The 15,919-nt window shown below is 59.1% G+C and overlaps 1 protein-coding gene across 13 annotated transcripts; it reads left to right on the top strand.

Annotated features, from left to right (window-relative positions):
* The first annotated feature begins 828 nt into the window (after positions 1-828).
* Positions 829-15,626, top strand: RASGRP2 (RAS guanyl releasing protein 2). Of its 13 annotated transcripts, none has more exons than XM_045775510.2 (17): positions 829-847; positions 3,388-3,528; positions 4,185-4,287; positions 4,825-4,887; positions 5,204-5,338; positions 6,115-6,265; positions 6,466-6,639; positions 6,791-6,907; positions 8,022-8,303; positions 9,214-9,291; positions 9,521-9,643; positions 9,981-10,096; positions 13,194-13,335; positions 13,599-13,635; positions 14,004-14,180; positions 15,166-15,230; positions 15,409-15,626. In XM_045775510.2, the coding sequence occupies exons 2-16, from the start codon at positions 3,456-3,458 to the stop codon at positions 15,222-15,224; spliced, it is 1,830 nt and encodes a 609-aa protein (XP_045631466.1). In that variant the 5' UTR covers positions 829-847; positions 3,388-3,455; the 3' UTR covers positions 15,225-15,230; positions 15,409-15,626. The 13 variants fall into 13 exon arrangements, with proteins under 13 accessions (XP_045631466.1, XP_045631467.1, XP_045631465.1 ...); XM_045775511.2 differs by lacking the exon at positions 829-847 and adding an exon at positions 977-1,026; XM_045775509.2 differs by lacking the exon at positions 829-847 and adding an exon at positions 1,169-1,366.
* Positions 15,627-15,919: the final 293 nt, after the last annotated feature.

Raw genomic sequence — 15,919 nt, 5'->3', positions numbered from 1 at the left:
CGCAGGTGCATCCCCGGAGAAGGAGGGGGCAGCTCACGGGGGCGGGGCCCGAGACTCCCCAGCCTTCTCTCAGGCGGCACCTTCCACGCCTCTCTTCCCAGAGCCGTGTCCATACTAGGTCAGCGGCCTGCCAGGCTGGCCGAGGGCGGGGCGTCTCCTGGGTGGGGCCCACCGGGGCCGGGATCGGGACTTGGGCCTCCCGGACTACCGAGGATCCACGCTATCCAGGGCAGGACTTGGGAGGGGGAGGAGCCTGTGGGTGGTTGGCGCCCTCTTGACTCCGCCCTTAGCCCCGCCCCACTGCGGCGTTTAAGGGTCTCTAAGCAGGTGGCTACGCTTGGTCTAAAGTCGGGAGAGTTAGGGCGGGGTACACTCACAGACCGACTAGGCTAGGCCAGTGTTGGCTCCACCCCCACTTTGGGGAAACTGAGGACCAGAAAGGGCCTCTTTCTGTGGGCCTCATATTACGAAGATTGAGGTGTGGGGGAGGTCCTGCCTCCGTAGCCCTGAGGCAGGAAGGGGCAAGCCTCGAAAGTCAGGTTTGGGGCCCGTGGTTTCACAGTGAGTGTGTTTGAACCCAAACGGCCGGAAATGGTTACCGGCTCCCCTAGGCCTGGCTTGTGGGGACCCCAACTGCCTGTGGCTGCCCCTCCCAAGCTCCTCCCTGCCGGGGGTGGGGGGACCCGCACGTAGGTCTCCAGTCTTCAAGCTGCGCTGAACCCACCCGCGGCTTGCAGCTGCCCCTTCCCATCTGGCCCCGTGGGGAGCCAGGCTTCCGAGGCCCGTCCCCCCTGTGTGAACTGGAGCCCCCCGCCCCCATCCCCAGACATCGAGGCCACGTTTTCAGGTAGCCACGTTTTCATTCCTCCCTCCCACAGGCCCCTGTCCCCAAAATGTTCCTAGCCCCTCCTCCAGGCTATCACAAGAACCCGCTGTCCCCACACCCCCGATCTCTACCAGGTCTGTGCCCCACCTCTGCCCGCAGGAAGACGCCCGGCCCCGGGTCCGGTTAGCCCCGTGGGAACGGTTTGTCTCGAAAACAGGAACCCGGGCCGGGGGCTGGGCGGGGCGCCCCTTCCCCACCGCAGTCCGCTTCCTGCCCCTCCCGGCTTCCTCCGCCCAACACCAGGCAGGGCGGGGGGCATAGGGGCGTCTGGGTGGGGGGAGAGGGCCCTCGGTTTAGTTGCCCCCTCCACGTCCCGCGAGGCCTGACCTCCGCTCGCCCACCCTCGGCGCGGCGGGTGGCGCAGCCCCAGCCCGCGGCCCTGGCCTCCCGGGCGGCGCGGCAGGGGAGGGGTTAAGCTGCCGCAGGGACCGCCGCGTGCGGGGCGAGAGGGAGCCCCCGGTGGGGGAGGCGCAGCCGGCGGTGCGGAGCCCCGCGCAGGGGAGGGAGGGGAGGGGAGGGGAGGGGGCGGCCGCGGCGCGGGGGCGGGGCGGCGGGAAGCGGGGCCGCGGCGCGGAGAGCAGGCGGGAGCCGCAGCCGCAGCGAGGCCGGCGGGCGGGAGCGCACGGAGGTGGCGCCGGCCCGGCCGGGTGCGGGCTCCGTGCCACGGGTCCCAAGAGTGAGTGAGCGAGAGCGGGCGGGGCGCTGGGCAGAAGAGGGCCCGGCCCCTAGCCACCCCCCCACCCCCCGGCGACGCAGGCGGGCTGGGGGCAGCGGGTGGATTGGTGGGTGCGGAGTCTGAGGCCGGGTCCGGGGTGGGAGGGAGAGAGCCTGGATAACCCGCGGGAGGGGGCGGCATCTGCGGCGCACCCGGCTCTTCCCAGTCACGTCTTAGCGGGACCTTCTCCCGCGGACCCCCCCATTTGACAGATGAGAAAATTGAGGCTCCGAGAGGCCAAGTGACTCTCAAGGTCACACAGCGAGGCAGCGGCAGGGCTAGTCGGGGTTGGCTATGGGTGGCTCCTAGGAAAAGTCCGCCAGAGAACTCAGGAGAGGAGCCCCCCTCCAGCCCGGGGGAGTTTGTGTAGGGGCGGGTACCTTTTCGTGGGGCCAGGCCCTGCCAGCGTCCGGGGATGAGGGGTCTGGTCAGGGCGTTGCGGCCGCAGAGCTTGTCCTGGACTGCGGATGAAGGGGGGGGGGCGGAATGGGCGTGTGTGCGCACCCATGGAGGTGTGTGTTTGTGTGGGAGTGTGCATGCGTGTAGGTGCCCTGTCTTGTGTGTGTGCACACGTGTCCGATTGCAGCGCCTCTGTGGCCGCGGAACTCCAGGCTAGCCTGACTCGAGTGAGCTGCAAGTCCGGGAACTGGCCTCCTCTGCGGGTCTGCATTCTGGGCTAGGAGGCTGGGTTATGTGTGCCGGAGAGTTCCTTCCTGCAGGTGTGTGCGGGGTGTGAGTGCCATTGTGTGTAGGAGACAGAGGATGGGAGGCAAGTGTGTGTGTGGGGGGTGTCCTATTCCCCAATGTGGGCCCCTGGCCTCGGGCATAGAATGAGTGTGTGTCCCTGCATGGGTGCGTATGACCCTGCCAGTGACTGGAGTTGCTGGTGGGTTTAGCCAGGCATTCTCCACCCCTCACGGCGCTAGCGCCCCCTTCTGGGCAACCAACTCTGTGTGCTCGAATGTGGCCGGCCTCTGTGTGCGCGCACAGTTCGGCCGTGCAGTGTGGGGGCCTGGGTCAGGAACTCGGCTGGGGAGGAAGACGGTCCGCTGAAGGGCTGAGCCTGGACCCCTGGGGCCTTCACTGAGGAGGTGGCTTTGGAGCGCGCGGTTCCCAGGCCCAGGCTTCCCGCTGACGCCTCCCGGCCGCAGCGGGCTCCCCCCACCCCACCCCGCCCCAGGAATGTTCTCCACTCCAGCTCGCCTCCCCAAGGGCAGGCCCCTGGGGGCTGCCACAGCCCCGCCTCCCGTCCCCGGGAGCCCGGGAGCCCGGGAGGGGGCGATGCGGGCAGGACGCCTGGGTTCCTCCCTCCCTCCCATCCCAGGGAGAAATTCCTCCGAGGTCCCCTCAGGCTCTAGGTTCCCAAAATAACCCTGCGGGGGAAGGGAGGCTGTGGCGGGAGGGAAGCGGGAGGGGCGCGGAGCCGAGCCGCGGGGTGCTGCAGGTGCCTGTGGGGAGAGGGCGCGAGGGGAAGAGGGCCTACCAGGGGCTGGGGCACAAACCGGTCCCCGGAGTCCTGGCTCGTCCCCATCCCCGGGGAGCCCCTCGGCCTTCCCGTGACTCCGAGGGTGAGCCGGAAGCCTCTTGGCGGGTCGGTTTCCCAACTGGTGGGTTGCACCATCCCGGGCCAGACCGTTTAACCCCGGGAGTGGCCGCAGCGGACGACTCCGCCCCTGCCCAGCAGGGGGCGTGCCCGCCCCGCCCCGCCCCTGCCCGCCGGGCGACTCGAACCCCCCGCCCCCAGCCCGCGCCTCCGCAGACTCCCTCTCTGCCTCTCCCGGGACAGGGGTCCGGTCCGAGCCCCCTGGGAGGCTCCGGAGTGCAGCTTGGCCCAGCCTACCCGCTCCGGCAGCCATGGCGGGCACCCTAGATCTGGACAAGGGCTGCACAGTGGAGGAGCTGCTCCGCGGCTGCATCGAAGCCTTCGGTGAGTGGCACGGGAGGGCACGCCCAGCCTGAGCCCAGCCCCGAGCCTGAATCGGGGCCCCTGCTTCCCAGGACAGACCCCCGGCCTAGACCCACCCAGTTCCGAATCCTGCAACCTTTTTAACGAAAGCCTGCTCTTCATCACAGGGTAGAGAGATCTACACGCTTCAGAAAGATTGTTGCCCTTCCCTAGTATGCTGGCGTGGAAGGGAGAGGGATGGGGTCCCCAGACTGTGGCCCATGAGGAGCATTATCTGTCTCCCTGGAGGATCCGGAGGAACTCTCTATCTCTGGCCTGGGAGCTGTTTCCGGCTGATGGGGGGCAGCTTATCTGGTGAAGGGGTGCCCCTTCCCCCAAGCACTCAGGAAATGACCTCTGGATTCCTGACCCTGGGGAACCCGGGCTTCTTCCGCCCCAGCTGGTTCCCCTCGGGACGATGGGCCGGATCAGACGCTCCCCTCCTCCAGTTCTTCGGATCCTGCCTTATCCCTTTCCCACCCTACCTTTTCTCTCTCATCTGCCTACTGGTTTCAGAGTCCTGGGAAAGCAGGTGTTGGGCGGGGGGCCAGCTATCCGGCGGGCTGTGAGGTAGGCTGGAGGGACCCCAGCTCCGGGACGAAGAGTCAGCCCGCTTCTCTCTGACCCCTCGGAGTTAGATGACTCCGGGAAGGTGCGGGACCCTCAGCTGGTGCGTATGTTCCTCATGATGCACCCGTGGTACATCCCTTCCTCGCAGCTGGCGGCAAAACTGCTCCACATATATCCTTCGCACGCCTCACCGTGGGCCGCGCAGTCCCAGCCCATGCGGGAGCCTGGCTGCCCGGCCCAGGCCCAGACTGGGCTGCGCTTCTAGAGCGTGAGCCCCTCCTGTGTCCTAGAATTCGGGCTTGGCCCAGCCTTTCTCCACGGCCTAGGCTCCACCCCTTTCCTCCGCTCGACTCAGGCTCCGCCCCCTCCCGCCCCCTCCCCAACCTGGGCTTTGCTCTCCTGCTCCCTACAGTCTAGGACCTGTCCCTACTCCCAGCCCAGGTCCCTCCTGCGGCCTCTCCCAGGACCCAGGCCGTGCTTTCAGCCACGCCCAGAACCTAGCCCCCTTCCCAGCTATGCACCCTTCCAAAGCTCACCCCTCACCTCCGCCTTCAGCCCCTTTCCGACCGGCCCCGCCCCAGATCCCGCCCCCGGCATTTCTCCTAGGACCAGGCCGGGCCTTCCGCCTCCCTGCAGAACTGGGAACCCTACCCCTGCCTCCCTTTCTAGAATTAGTTTCCATTCTAGATTTCCTTAACTCTCCTTCACCTACCAACAATCCCGGAAGGACAACTCCAATTCGCTGCAGGTGAAAACGTGCCACCTGGTCAGGTGAGTCTAACTGTTGGGGCTTCGTCCCCTCCTCTTGCTCCCTTCTCTCAGGCTTCAGCCTGGCCTGAAGGAGTGGGAAAGGGCACTGGTCGTGGGGGTTGAGCCCCGGCTCTGTCCATGGCGGATGTGCTGCCGCAGGCTTGCCCCTTGCTGGCTGGTCTGGGCCTGGGTTTTCAGATCTGCCCAGCGGGGGTGGGGAAGGAATGAGCCTGGAGGTGGGGGAACCACAGTTTGGAGCTCTTTCCCCCTCTCTGGGGAGCTCCAGTCTCCGGGGACGGTGGGGGAAGGGCTGCCTTGGGTGACTCGAAGCTTCTAGCAGGTACTGGATCTCAGCATTCCCAGCAGAGTTTGACTTGAACCCTGAGCTCGCTGAGCAGATCAAGGAGCTGAAGGCTCTGCTCGACCAAGAAGGGAACCGGCGGCACAGCAGCCTCATTGACATCGAGAGCGTGTGCGTGGGGCGAGCTAGAGGGCTGGGGAGGGCACTCAGCATCCCACACCATCTGTGCTTAATAAATGTTTGTTGAATTGAATGAGTGAGGGTCATGTCACTCTCTTGCTTGAAAATCTATGGCTCCTTGTCACCTTCACGATGTCTCGGCCGGGGATTAAGGCCTTTGGTGGTAGTCTCTGGCGGCTTGGCGATCCTGCCGCATCTCCCACAGCCCACTCCCATCCCACGCCCTTCATACCACAGCTGCACGGTCCACTCGCCATTCTCCAGCCTTGCCTGCCTGCCCACCATGGTGCTCCGCCTGTCTGGGTCCCCTTGCCTGCCTCTCTGTGTTGTGAAGACTCCGCTCAAGTGTGGAGTGTCTGTGGGCTCGGAGGGCTCGGAGGGCGCCCAGGGCAGAATTCGCCAGTCCCTCCTGTGTTCCCCTGCGGCACTGTGTGCAGCCCCCCTCCCCCACCGCCCCGTGCCCATGTACGTGCCACGCTGTTCTGTGATTGTCTCTGTGTCTGTTTCCCTCAGTAGACTGTGAGCTCCTCGTGGGCGGGAACTGTGTCTTGCTCCTCTCCGTCCCTCCAGCGCCTAGCGCAGTGCCTGAGTGCATGACAAGGGGGAGATTGCAGGAGGTGCTGGGACGGGGGACCTCCGTGTCCCGCACAGTGCCTCACACTGCGTCGGTCCTCCGTCAGCATGAGGGGTGTGTCTGCGTGAGTGTGGGGCCGCTCGGGGTGGGGCGTCTCCAGCAAAGGGCTCACTGCCCCTGCCCCACCTCCCAGCCCCACCTACAAGTGGAAGAGGCAGGTGACCCAGCGGAACCCTGTAGGACAGAAAAAGCGAAAGATGTCCCTGTTGTTCGACCACCTGGAGCCCTTGGAGCTGGCAGAGCACCTCACCTACCTGGAGTATCGCTCCTTCTGCAAGATTCTGGTGCGGCCCCAGGCCCTTCGGTCAGGGTGTGGACTGTGGGCTGGGGAGAGGGTCCCGGGAGGAGCGGGGTCCCTGGGGTAGGCAGGGTCACGGGGTGGGTCGGGGCTTTCAGGGTAACCGACCGAGGGCAGCTAGAGGGTGAGGAGTGGCCATCCATGAGGGGAGGGGCCCAAAGGGGCTGAGGCCACTCCTGCCCCCAGTTCCAGGACTATCACAGTTTCGTGACTCACGGCTGCACCGTGGACAACCCGGTCCTGGAGCGATTCATCTCCCTCTTCAACAGTGTCTCGCAGTGGGTGCAGCTGATGGTCCTCAGCAAGCCCACGGCCCCTCAGCGGGCGCTGGTCATCACGCACTTTGTCCACGTGGCTGAGGTGCTTGCCCCTCCCCCTCTCCCTAGCTCCCAGGGCGCCAGGAGGGCGAGTCCCTCCTTTCCGCTCACCCACTGCCTCCTCTCCGGCCAAATCCTGGGCCTTGTCCAGTGACTCGTTGCCTTGCCCCTCCTTGTCTGCCTCCCCCCCCCAGAAGCTGCTCCAGTTGCAGAATTTCAACACACTGATGGCGGTGGTCGGAGGCCTGAGCCACAGCTCCATCTCCCGCCTCAAGGAGACCCACAGTCATGTTAGCCCTGAAACCATCAAGGTGCCTGGGACCCAGGGGGTGTCAGGGGAAGAGCTTCGTCAAGCCCTGGGCCAGACTTCCCAGGTCTGGCCTCACTGAGAACTCCCGGCCTCCCAAATTGGGGGCTGGGCACTCCTGTCCCCATTTGACAGATACAGAAACTGAGGCTCAGAGGGGTTCAATGCTCTTCATTGGTTTCACAGTGAGAGTGGCGGAGTGGGGGCTCCCAGGTCTGCCTGACCCCAAAGTTTGCGCTTTTCTCTTCCTTTATCTTTTCACATATTGGGTGACATACGTATAGAGACGTATAGAAAGCATATGTACAGATTAAAGAAAAATTATAAAGAAAACACCCGTGTAACTACCACCCAGGTCAAGAATTAGAACAATGGCAGCCCCCGAAGCTCCCAGCACCTTAGAGCATAGCTCCCTCCCCATCAGAGGTAACCGATGTCATGACTTTCGTAATGACGATGGCCTTGCTTTTTCTTTAGAGCTTTACCACTTACGCACGACTCTCCAAACAACGCGGGGTTTTTGTCTCCTGCTTTTGGGTGTTCTATGAATGGAATCCTGTTGTATGTTATTTTATGCCTTGCTTCTTTCATGCTTACATTCTGCTACTTGGGGCAGTTGCTCATTCGCTTCCGTCGCCACACGATATTCTATCGTGAGTCTACCGCGCTGTAGAGATCTACTGTTCCGTCGAACATCTGGGGGCTTTCCAGTGCGGGCTGTCACAACCCACACAGCTAGGAACATTCTTCCAGACCTTTCTCCTGTGCTGTTTGCCCCCCTGAGCCTCAGTTTCTTCTCTTGTGAGATGTTGATGATAGTCCATGCCCAGGCCTGGGGCACAGGTGTGGTATTTGTCAGCGGGTGTTCCCTTGAGCTCATGACCTATGAACTCTGACCCCCCCCGGGGGGGGGCTAAGGGAGACACTGTCGGGGGACAGTGAGGGAGGATTTTTAACCTTTCACCCCTCCCTGACTCTGACTCCTCATCTTCTCCCACATTTCCAGGGCTGGGGGGCGGGTGGGGTGGGAGGGTAGTTGAGCCAGTGATGTGTGTGTGTGTGTGTGTGTGTGTGTGTGTGTGTGACCCTCTGCCTTCTCCCCCTGCCCCCTCCCCCAGCTCTGGGAAGGTCTGACAGAACTAGTGACGGCCACCGGCAACTACAGCAACTACCGTCGCCGTCTGGCCGCCTGTGTGGGCTTCCGCTTTCCCATCCTGGGCGTACACCTCAAGGACTTGGTGGCCCTGCAGCTGGCACTGCCTGACTGGCTGGACCCCGCCCGCACCCGACTCAACGGGGCCAAGATGAAGCAGCTGTTCAGCATCCTGGAGGAGCTGGCCATGGTGACCAGCCTTCGGCCGCCAGTGCAGGCCAACCCTGATCTGCTGAGTCTGCTCACGGTGAGGGACTGGGAGCAGGGATGCTGGGGGCCTGGGTACCAGGGTGGACAGCCACACCCGGTCTTGGGCTGGTGCAAGGCTGCGGTCTTGGCCTGGAGCTTGAGGTTCTGATCGAGGGACTGAGATCCAGCCTGGGCTCCAGGATCTGGAGTGGGCTCTGAGATGAGTTCCAGGCTCTGGATGGGGCTGTGGACAGAGGTCTGATCTCGAGGCTGCCATGTGGGCTTTTTGTGCTGGGCCTTGAAGCTGGGCCTGGGTCCTGGGTTGAGTTCCTGGGAATGGGTTGTGTTCAAGGCTTGGGGCCCAGCTCTGGGATTCTGGGTGCGGGGCTGGTTTCTAAACATGGTCTTGAGCTCGAGCCCAGACTTGGACTTGGTTTCGGGGTCTAGGACGAGAGTGAGGTTCTAGTCTAGATCTGGACTAGGTACTAGACATGGAGCTGGGGCTTGGGTTTTGGGATTAGAGTGAATTCTTAGTTGTTTCTAGGCTCTGGACTGGGATCAGGATTGAAATCTGACCTGGATTCTGGACGCTGGGTTGGGTTCTAGGTTGGGGCTTAATCTCAGGGCTCTTGGCTGCGTTCTGACCTGGATTCGTGGCTGGATTCTTGGCAGTACATTGTGCTCTGGGTTTGCGCCAAGATGTGGGTTCTGGTCCGTGTGCTAGGCCGGGATGTGGTTGCTGGTTCCATCTCATGACCTGAGGCCAGAGCTGGACGCTTAACTGGCTGAGCCACCCAGGTGCCCTGCTGGGGCATGTTCTAAGCTGGCCTTTGTCCTGAGTCTAGCTTCTGGACTGGGTTCCAGGCTGAGCTGTGGCCTCTAGGTGGACCTAGGACCCTGGGCTCTGGACAGTGGGCTCCTGAGGGCAGTGGGGGCAGTGGGTGCAATCGGACCTGTGTGTGTCCTAGGTATCTCTGGATCAGTATCAGACGGAGGATGAACTCTACCAGCTGTCCCTGCAACGGGAGCCACGCTCCAAGTCCTCGGTGAGATAGGGACTCGCTGCTTCCCCACTCTGCCCAACGTCTTCCTCCCCTACCTCTGCCCTTCCTGAAAATCCCAGGCCGTGAGGGCAAGCAGAGCTCTTAGAGGCTACCTCACCTCTCCTGCTTGTTGGGTGGGCTCCCTTCTCCCTGGGGCTTCCCCCCCGCCTGCTCCCCCTGGGCCTTGGGCTCCATCCCTCTGGCCCTCACTCAGGCCGGACCGTTCCCATAGCCAACCAGCCCCACAAGCTGCACCCCACCTCCCCGGCCCCCAGTGCTGGATGAGTGGACCTCAGCTGCCAAACCCAAGCTGGATCAGGCACTCATGGTGGAGCACATCGAGAAGATGGTGGAGGTGAGACTCGGTGGCAGCCACCATGGCATCTGAGGGGCTGGGGGACAGGTCCATAGTGGTCCAAAATCAAGAGTGGTTTTGCCAGGCCACTACCCTCAGAGCCACACCAGTGCCACGTTCAAGGGCCAGCGCTCAGTGCTCAGTGCCCAGAAGGCAAGGGGCATAGCCAGTGGGGGGGGGGGGGTTGGGGCGGGAGTACGGAAGAGGGGGAGAAAAGGGCAGGTGGAGAGCCGCCCGCATCTGAGGCACCCCCCTAATGCGGACTGGGAATGTGGGCAGGACGGGACTGGTGCTTGTTTTCTGCTCCTGCCCTTGTGTGTCCTTCTGTGTGCTCCAGTCCGTGTTCCGGAACTTTGACGTCGATGGGGACGGCCACATCTCACAGGAAGAGTTCCAGATCATCCGTGGGAACTTCCCTTACCTCAGCGCCTTTGGGGACCTCGACCAGAACCAGTGAGGAGGGCTGGGGGCTGGGGGAGAGGGAAGGCAGGCTCACTTCCCCTCCGGTTTCAGCTTCCTCCTGTGCGAGAGGAGGCCGTGAACCAGATGATCTCGGCAGAGGAAGCTACCAATGTGGGGAGGGGCTCTTATTTGGGGCGGGGAGGGGGGAGAGGCTGCCAGCTGTGGCTACGCAGGGTTGCCTCACTCATTCAGACAGATGGGGGGGCTCCACCTGAATCTTGCAAAGACTGTGGCCTGGGGACATAAATGTCGCTTTATTTGTGGAACTCACAGCTGGCAAAAAGTGTGGGCAAGTTCAACTCCTGGGTAGCCTGTTTTAATGAATAGAAAAGAAAGGCCTGTAATTAGCAGCACCCACTTGCTTATCAACAATTCACATACTGACAATTTGGACAAACAGCTGGTTTTCTGAAGTAGGTTAAACATGCCCCCTGCAACATGTTCATATCCCCGTTTTGCTGAGCAGACAAAACTCCAGTCAAAATTTACAGTCCGTCTCAGGTCGAGTTATATTTTAATGTTATTCATATTTCAAAAATCTGGGTTTTTTTTCATACTGCAAAACTCCGTGGTAAAAAAGAAATCCAGGTAGTAAAATAGATTTATAGTGAACAAAGCCTCTGAAGTAAGACGTGACGGTTCCCTTCCTCCTTTCCCGGTCTTTGCCATCAGGAGAAGTTATATTAGCCTTAGTAACATGTTAGCAATGTTACTGGTTTGGCAACAGGGTATCCTTCCAGTCTTTTTTCCCACATTAAGTGTGAGCTGATACAGATTTTGTCTGTCTGGGTCGGCTCCACGGACAAACAGGATTATGGTATAGGTCTGGCTCTGCCCATGGTGCTGGTTCCTTTGTTTGGCACCCAGAATCGAGACCAAGTTCTAGGTTAGGTCCCTGGGTGGGCGGGTGGATTTTTTTCCGGGTCACACTTTCAGTGAGAGTGCAGCCCTTGGAGACCTTGGATATAGCTTCGCTCAGGGGTCTCAGCCTTAACTCCCCACCTTCTGCACGCCCCAAACCTTGTGCCCAGCCTGTCTGGGTATCAAAACCCAGCAGCACCGGGCTCACTGGGGAGACCAGCAAACCCCTCCCAGGGCAGCCTCAGCATCTGGTCCCCACTCCCTGCGTCAGCTTGAAGCTCGCTCTTTGTTCTGCAACTTGGGGATTTCCACTTCTTTCTTGCAAACTCACTTAGGCACTTAAAGCAAATGTGGGCGTCTTTTAACTAGGATCTATGTATTTGTAGCCGTAGGATTTTCAGGGTTTTGTGTTGTCGTTATTGTTGTTGTTTTATCAATCACTGTCGTGATGGAACCGCACATCTTGGTTTTTTTGCTCTTGTTTTTGTGTTCCGCTTAACCCTTTATCGTGGACAGCTTTCATGCAGAACGACCTCATTCTTTAGAATAGCTGCTGCGTAGCCCCACTGTGTAGCTGGGCCGTCATTGGCCTCACCATTCTCCTGCTGACGGACGTGTAGACTGTTCCCAGTTTTTCGCTATTAATATACGCCATGCTGCTGTGAACGTCTTTGTACCCTTGCACCCAGGCCACTATTTCCGCAGGAGAAATTCCTAGAAGTGGGATAATTGGATCAAAAGATATGCACATTCTAAATTAGGAAAGAGACTGCCAAAGTGACCTCAGGCAAGGTCGTGCCAGCTTGCACCCCCATCAGCAGTGAGCCAAATGCCCATTTTCCGACATCTTTGCCCACAGTGGTCGCTATAATAAGCTTGACAATTCTGTCAGTCTAATTGGCAAATGGTGTCTTGGTTAAATTTGAATCTCTTCAATACTAGTGGGGGTAGGATATCTTTTCATGTGTTTATTGGCCTTTTATATTTCTTCTCTGGATTGCCTGTTCGTATTCTTTCTCCATTATTCCACTGGGTTCGTTGGTCTTTTTCTCATCAATTTTCAGAATCTCTGTTAATGAATATTAACCCTTTGCTGTTCAATGTGTTTGCAAATATTTTCTCCCAGTCTGTCATTTATGTTGTCTTTTGCCATATAAAATTTTAAAAAAAATGTCGTGTGCTCAGTATGTCTGTCTTTTTCTTCATGGCTTCTCGGATTTGCGTTACGTGTAGAAAGGCCCTCATCTCCTGGAAATTAGTTCTTCTCTTACACCTTTTCAGATACTTTGATAATTTTATTTTTTTACATTACTGTTCTCAGTTCAGTGAGGCTTTAGTGTTCATGTACTGTGTGACGTAGGAATCTAGGGTGATACTGTTTTCTAGATGGCCAGTGGCCCCCATGCCCCATGGAACTGAAGGGTCAGTCACCGGAATCACGTCACGGAGCCCCAGATAAAATGGGCAGGAGCTTCCAGCAAGGACCAACCCTGCTGGAAATAGCTCCTGGTGGCCCAGGACCCGCTAACTACAAAGACACTGTTGTAAACTCTTCCCATGCATCTGCCTCACGAGTCCGCACAAGAACCCTCCGATGTGCAGGGATAATCACAGTCCCCACTGGTAAAAGCGGAAACCGAGGCACAGGGAGATTAACTAGCCCAAAGGTCACACAGCCCGGAAGCAGCAGACCAGAATTTGAACTGAGGTCTGTCTCCAGAGCAAGCTCGCTCTTGCCCTACTATATATTGATGGGTGAGAAAAGGGTTCTGGGGGCAGCCCAGGATTATGTGGGGAACCCTGACTGCAGGTGTCCTTCCAGCACTCACTCACATGAGAATGAGACACAGGCAGCTTTTCCCAATCTTGCCCATTCCCGAGCTGACTTTGGAAAACAAAGGCTGATGGTCTGGTGGGCAAATGGCAGCCCTTTTAGTTAGTGTCCACCCTAAGTCTGTGAAGTGGCCAGGGTAGGAATTATGATCCCCATTTCTCTGGGGAGGAAACCCGGGGGAAGTGACTTGGCCAAGACCACACAAGTAGTTAGCCGCCCGCGCATCTGCCCGACTCCAAGGCTAGCGTTCTCTTTCCTGCGCGGGGAGTCCAAAATCAGGAGCGGGATGAGGATGTTTTGCCTGGTAGGGAGTTTCCCCAGTGGGATGGGTTAGGCCGGTGGTGGGTGATCCAGGGGAGGGCCCGACCTGAGGAGCTCCCCCTCCCCCGACAGGGATGGCTGCATCAGCAGGGAGGAGATGGTCTCCTACTTCCTGCGCTCCAGCTCGGTGCTGGGCGGCCGCATGGGCTTCGTGCACAACTTCCACGAGAGCAACTCCTTGCGCCCGGTTGCCTGCCGCCACTGCAAGGCCCTGGTGAGCCCCCGCCCAAGCCACGCCCCTCCAGCCCTGGCCCCTCCGCCCGCCACGCCCTCCCCCTGGCCCCGCCCCTGCTGGAGCCTTCATGGCCGGGGCAAACCTTGTCACCCCGCCTGCTTCTCCTCTCGCTGTTCCGCGCCTACCTAGCCCTGAGGGGGCCCCAGAGAGGGTCAGTCCCAGTCCCTGCCCTTGAGAAGGAAGACGTAGAGTCATTAGCTCTAAAGACCTCTTCCCCAGCACGGCCCCCTCCTCTATTTCAGATCCTGGGCATCTACAAGCAGGGCCTCAAATGCCGAGGTGAGCAGGGGGAGCGTGCTGAATTTGGGGGGCGGGGGAAGTTACTCTCTGGCCAGGGATTCTTATTTTGGTGGGGCACTTGCCGAGCAGCGAAGAACACTGCAGCCAGAGAGCCACGACGATGATATTGAAGTGGGTAGCCTTCCCCTGGGCTTTTATTTTGGTGAGACAGCTGCCCAGGAACAGAGAATGTTGGAGAGGGCATGGACTGGCAAGTGGGAGGAAGAGAGCACGTTGGAAGGAGATTCTTATTTCGGCGGGGCAGCTGCTCAGTAGCAAAAGAAACTGGGGAGAGGTGGAGGCCTGGAGAATGGGATGAGGGTGTTGTGACCGGTGGCCCTGGCTGGGCTCCCCATCTGCCTCCCCAGCGTGTGGTGTGAACTGCCACAAGCAGTGTAAAGACCGCCTGTCAGTTGAGTGCCGGCGCCGGGCGCAGAGTGTGAGTCTGGAGGGGTCTGCACCCTCACCCTCACCCACACACACCCATCATCGAGCCTTCAGCTTCTCCCTGCCCCGCCCCGGGAGGCGAGGCTCCCGGCCTCCAGGTAAGAGGAGATCTCAGTCTGTATTGGCCTGTGAAGGGAGGGAGGCAGGGCCATTCTGGCAAAGTATTAACTTATCCAGGATGGAAACCATTCCAGAGTTGGTGATTCTATCATTTTGGTGGGGCGACGAAGAAGGGTTGAACAGGTGAGGGGGCCAGAAGGGGGCTCAGGAACCCTCGATCTTCAGAAGCTGAGAGAGGCTAATACATAAAGAAGAGTAAAAGGGAAAGAGGCTTCAAGATTCCAGTCCAGGGGCACCTGGCTGGCTCAGTCAAGAGAGCATGCGACTCTTGATATCAGGGTAGTGAGTTCAAACCCCACATTGGGCATAAAGTTTACAAAAAAAAAAAAAACAAACCCTCAAAAACAAACAAGAACCGATTCCAAGTCACACTCTTATTTTGTTGGGGGGATTGACAATGGATTGGAGAGGGAATTGGCTGAGCCATTTGCCTGTATTTCCCTTTTTGGCTGCTCTGGATACCATTCTAAGAAAAGTCCCTTGCCCTGAACATCTTTGGTGGCTCTCTTGGGGTCTCTGGTGGCTTTAGGTCAGTTTGCTGAATGACAATTCCCCAAATGATGATTTCGCTGAGAACAGTCTGAGCAGCTACGTTACACAGGGGTCTAAGGCAGTTGACCACAGCCGTTTGGATTGACATAAGTCCTCAACAATAGAAAAGATGAAACCATTTGCATTGAGCCTTCCAGAAGTGCTGGGGTCTAAAATGTGAAACGCACACAAAATTGACATTTTAAGCAAACTGCACTGACAAGTCTACGGCTGTGAAAAAGCCGTGGCAGAGTGAAAACTTAGAAAAACAGCCTCAAAAATGGGGCCGATTGGTCCTTCAGTGCCTTGATTTTTGGTGGATGGGTCTGCTTCCGGGATGGGGTGGGGTGCCTCCTGTGAGTGGGGGAAGGGCTGCTGAAGGCCCCAGGACCCAGGACTTCTTCCTGCGACATCCCCCCCACCTCCCTGCAGAGATCCGAGAAGAGGAGGTGCAGGCAGTGGAGGACGGCGTTTTCGACATCCACTTGTAATGGATGGTGAGTCCTCCCTCCACAGCCTCTGCCACTGAGCGCTGGGGGTGGGGGGTGGGGGGGATGGGGTCAGGGAAACAGGTGCTCTGTCCAAATGGCCCAGACCAGGCAGACTCCTACTTTTTGGGGGAGGGTCTTCCTTACAACCTCGGTTTTTTGTGTTGTTTTGTTTTTTCCTTCCCAGCTGTGACTGGATCAAGCACTCATACTGCCTTGGAAAAAGACGTGGACCACAGCAGAAAGCCTGGGGTGTTGGGGCAGCAGGCTGGGGCTGGGGGGTGGGCGGTGAGGGTGGCATGCAACTAAGGTTGGGCCAGGGCTGACGTCCCTAAGGTTGTACAGACTCTTGTGAATATTTGTATTTTCCAGATGGAATAAAAAGGCCCATGTAATTAACCTAGACCACCAGAGCCAAGAATCTTCACAGCGGAGGGGGGGAGGCGGGGGGCTGGGGGACAGGAACTGTCATCATAGGGACTAGAGTCTTGGAGTCTAGAACTTTGTAGTCAGAGGATCTTGGGAGGTCTGGAACTAGAACTGGGGGCTAGAACTGTGGAACCAAAAAGCCTTGGAACAACAATTTGGGGGAGGGTCTAGAATCTCCAGGAGTCCAGAATCTTGGGCGTCTAAAACTTGAAGCTTGTGCTTCTTTGCTCCCAGAATTGCTCGGCCCAGTGGTCATGTATAAGCATAGC

Source organism: Ursus americanus, chromosome 24 (genome assembly GCF_024610735.1).
Source record: "Ursus americanus isolate L20-20 chromosome 24, mUrsAme1.1.p, whole genome shotgun sequence".
Lineage (NCBI taxonomy): Eukaryota > Metazoa > Chordata > Mammalia > Carnivora > Ursidae > Ursus > Ursus americanus.
The sequence above is the reverse complement of the archived record's forward strand: the minus strand, read 5'-3'. Positions and strand labels throughout refer to the sequence as shown.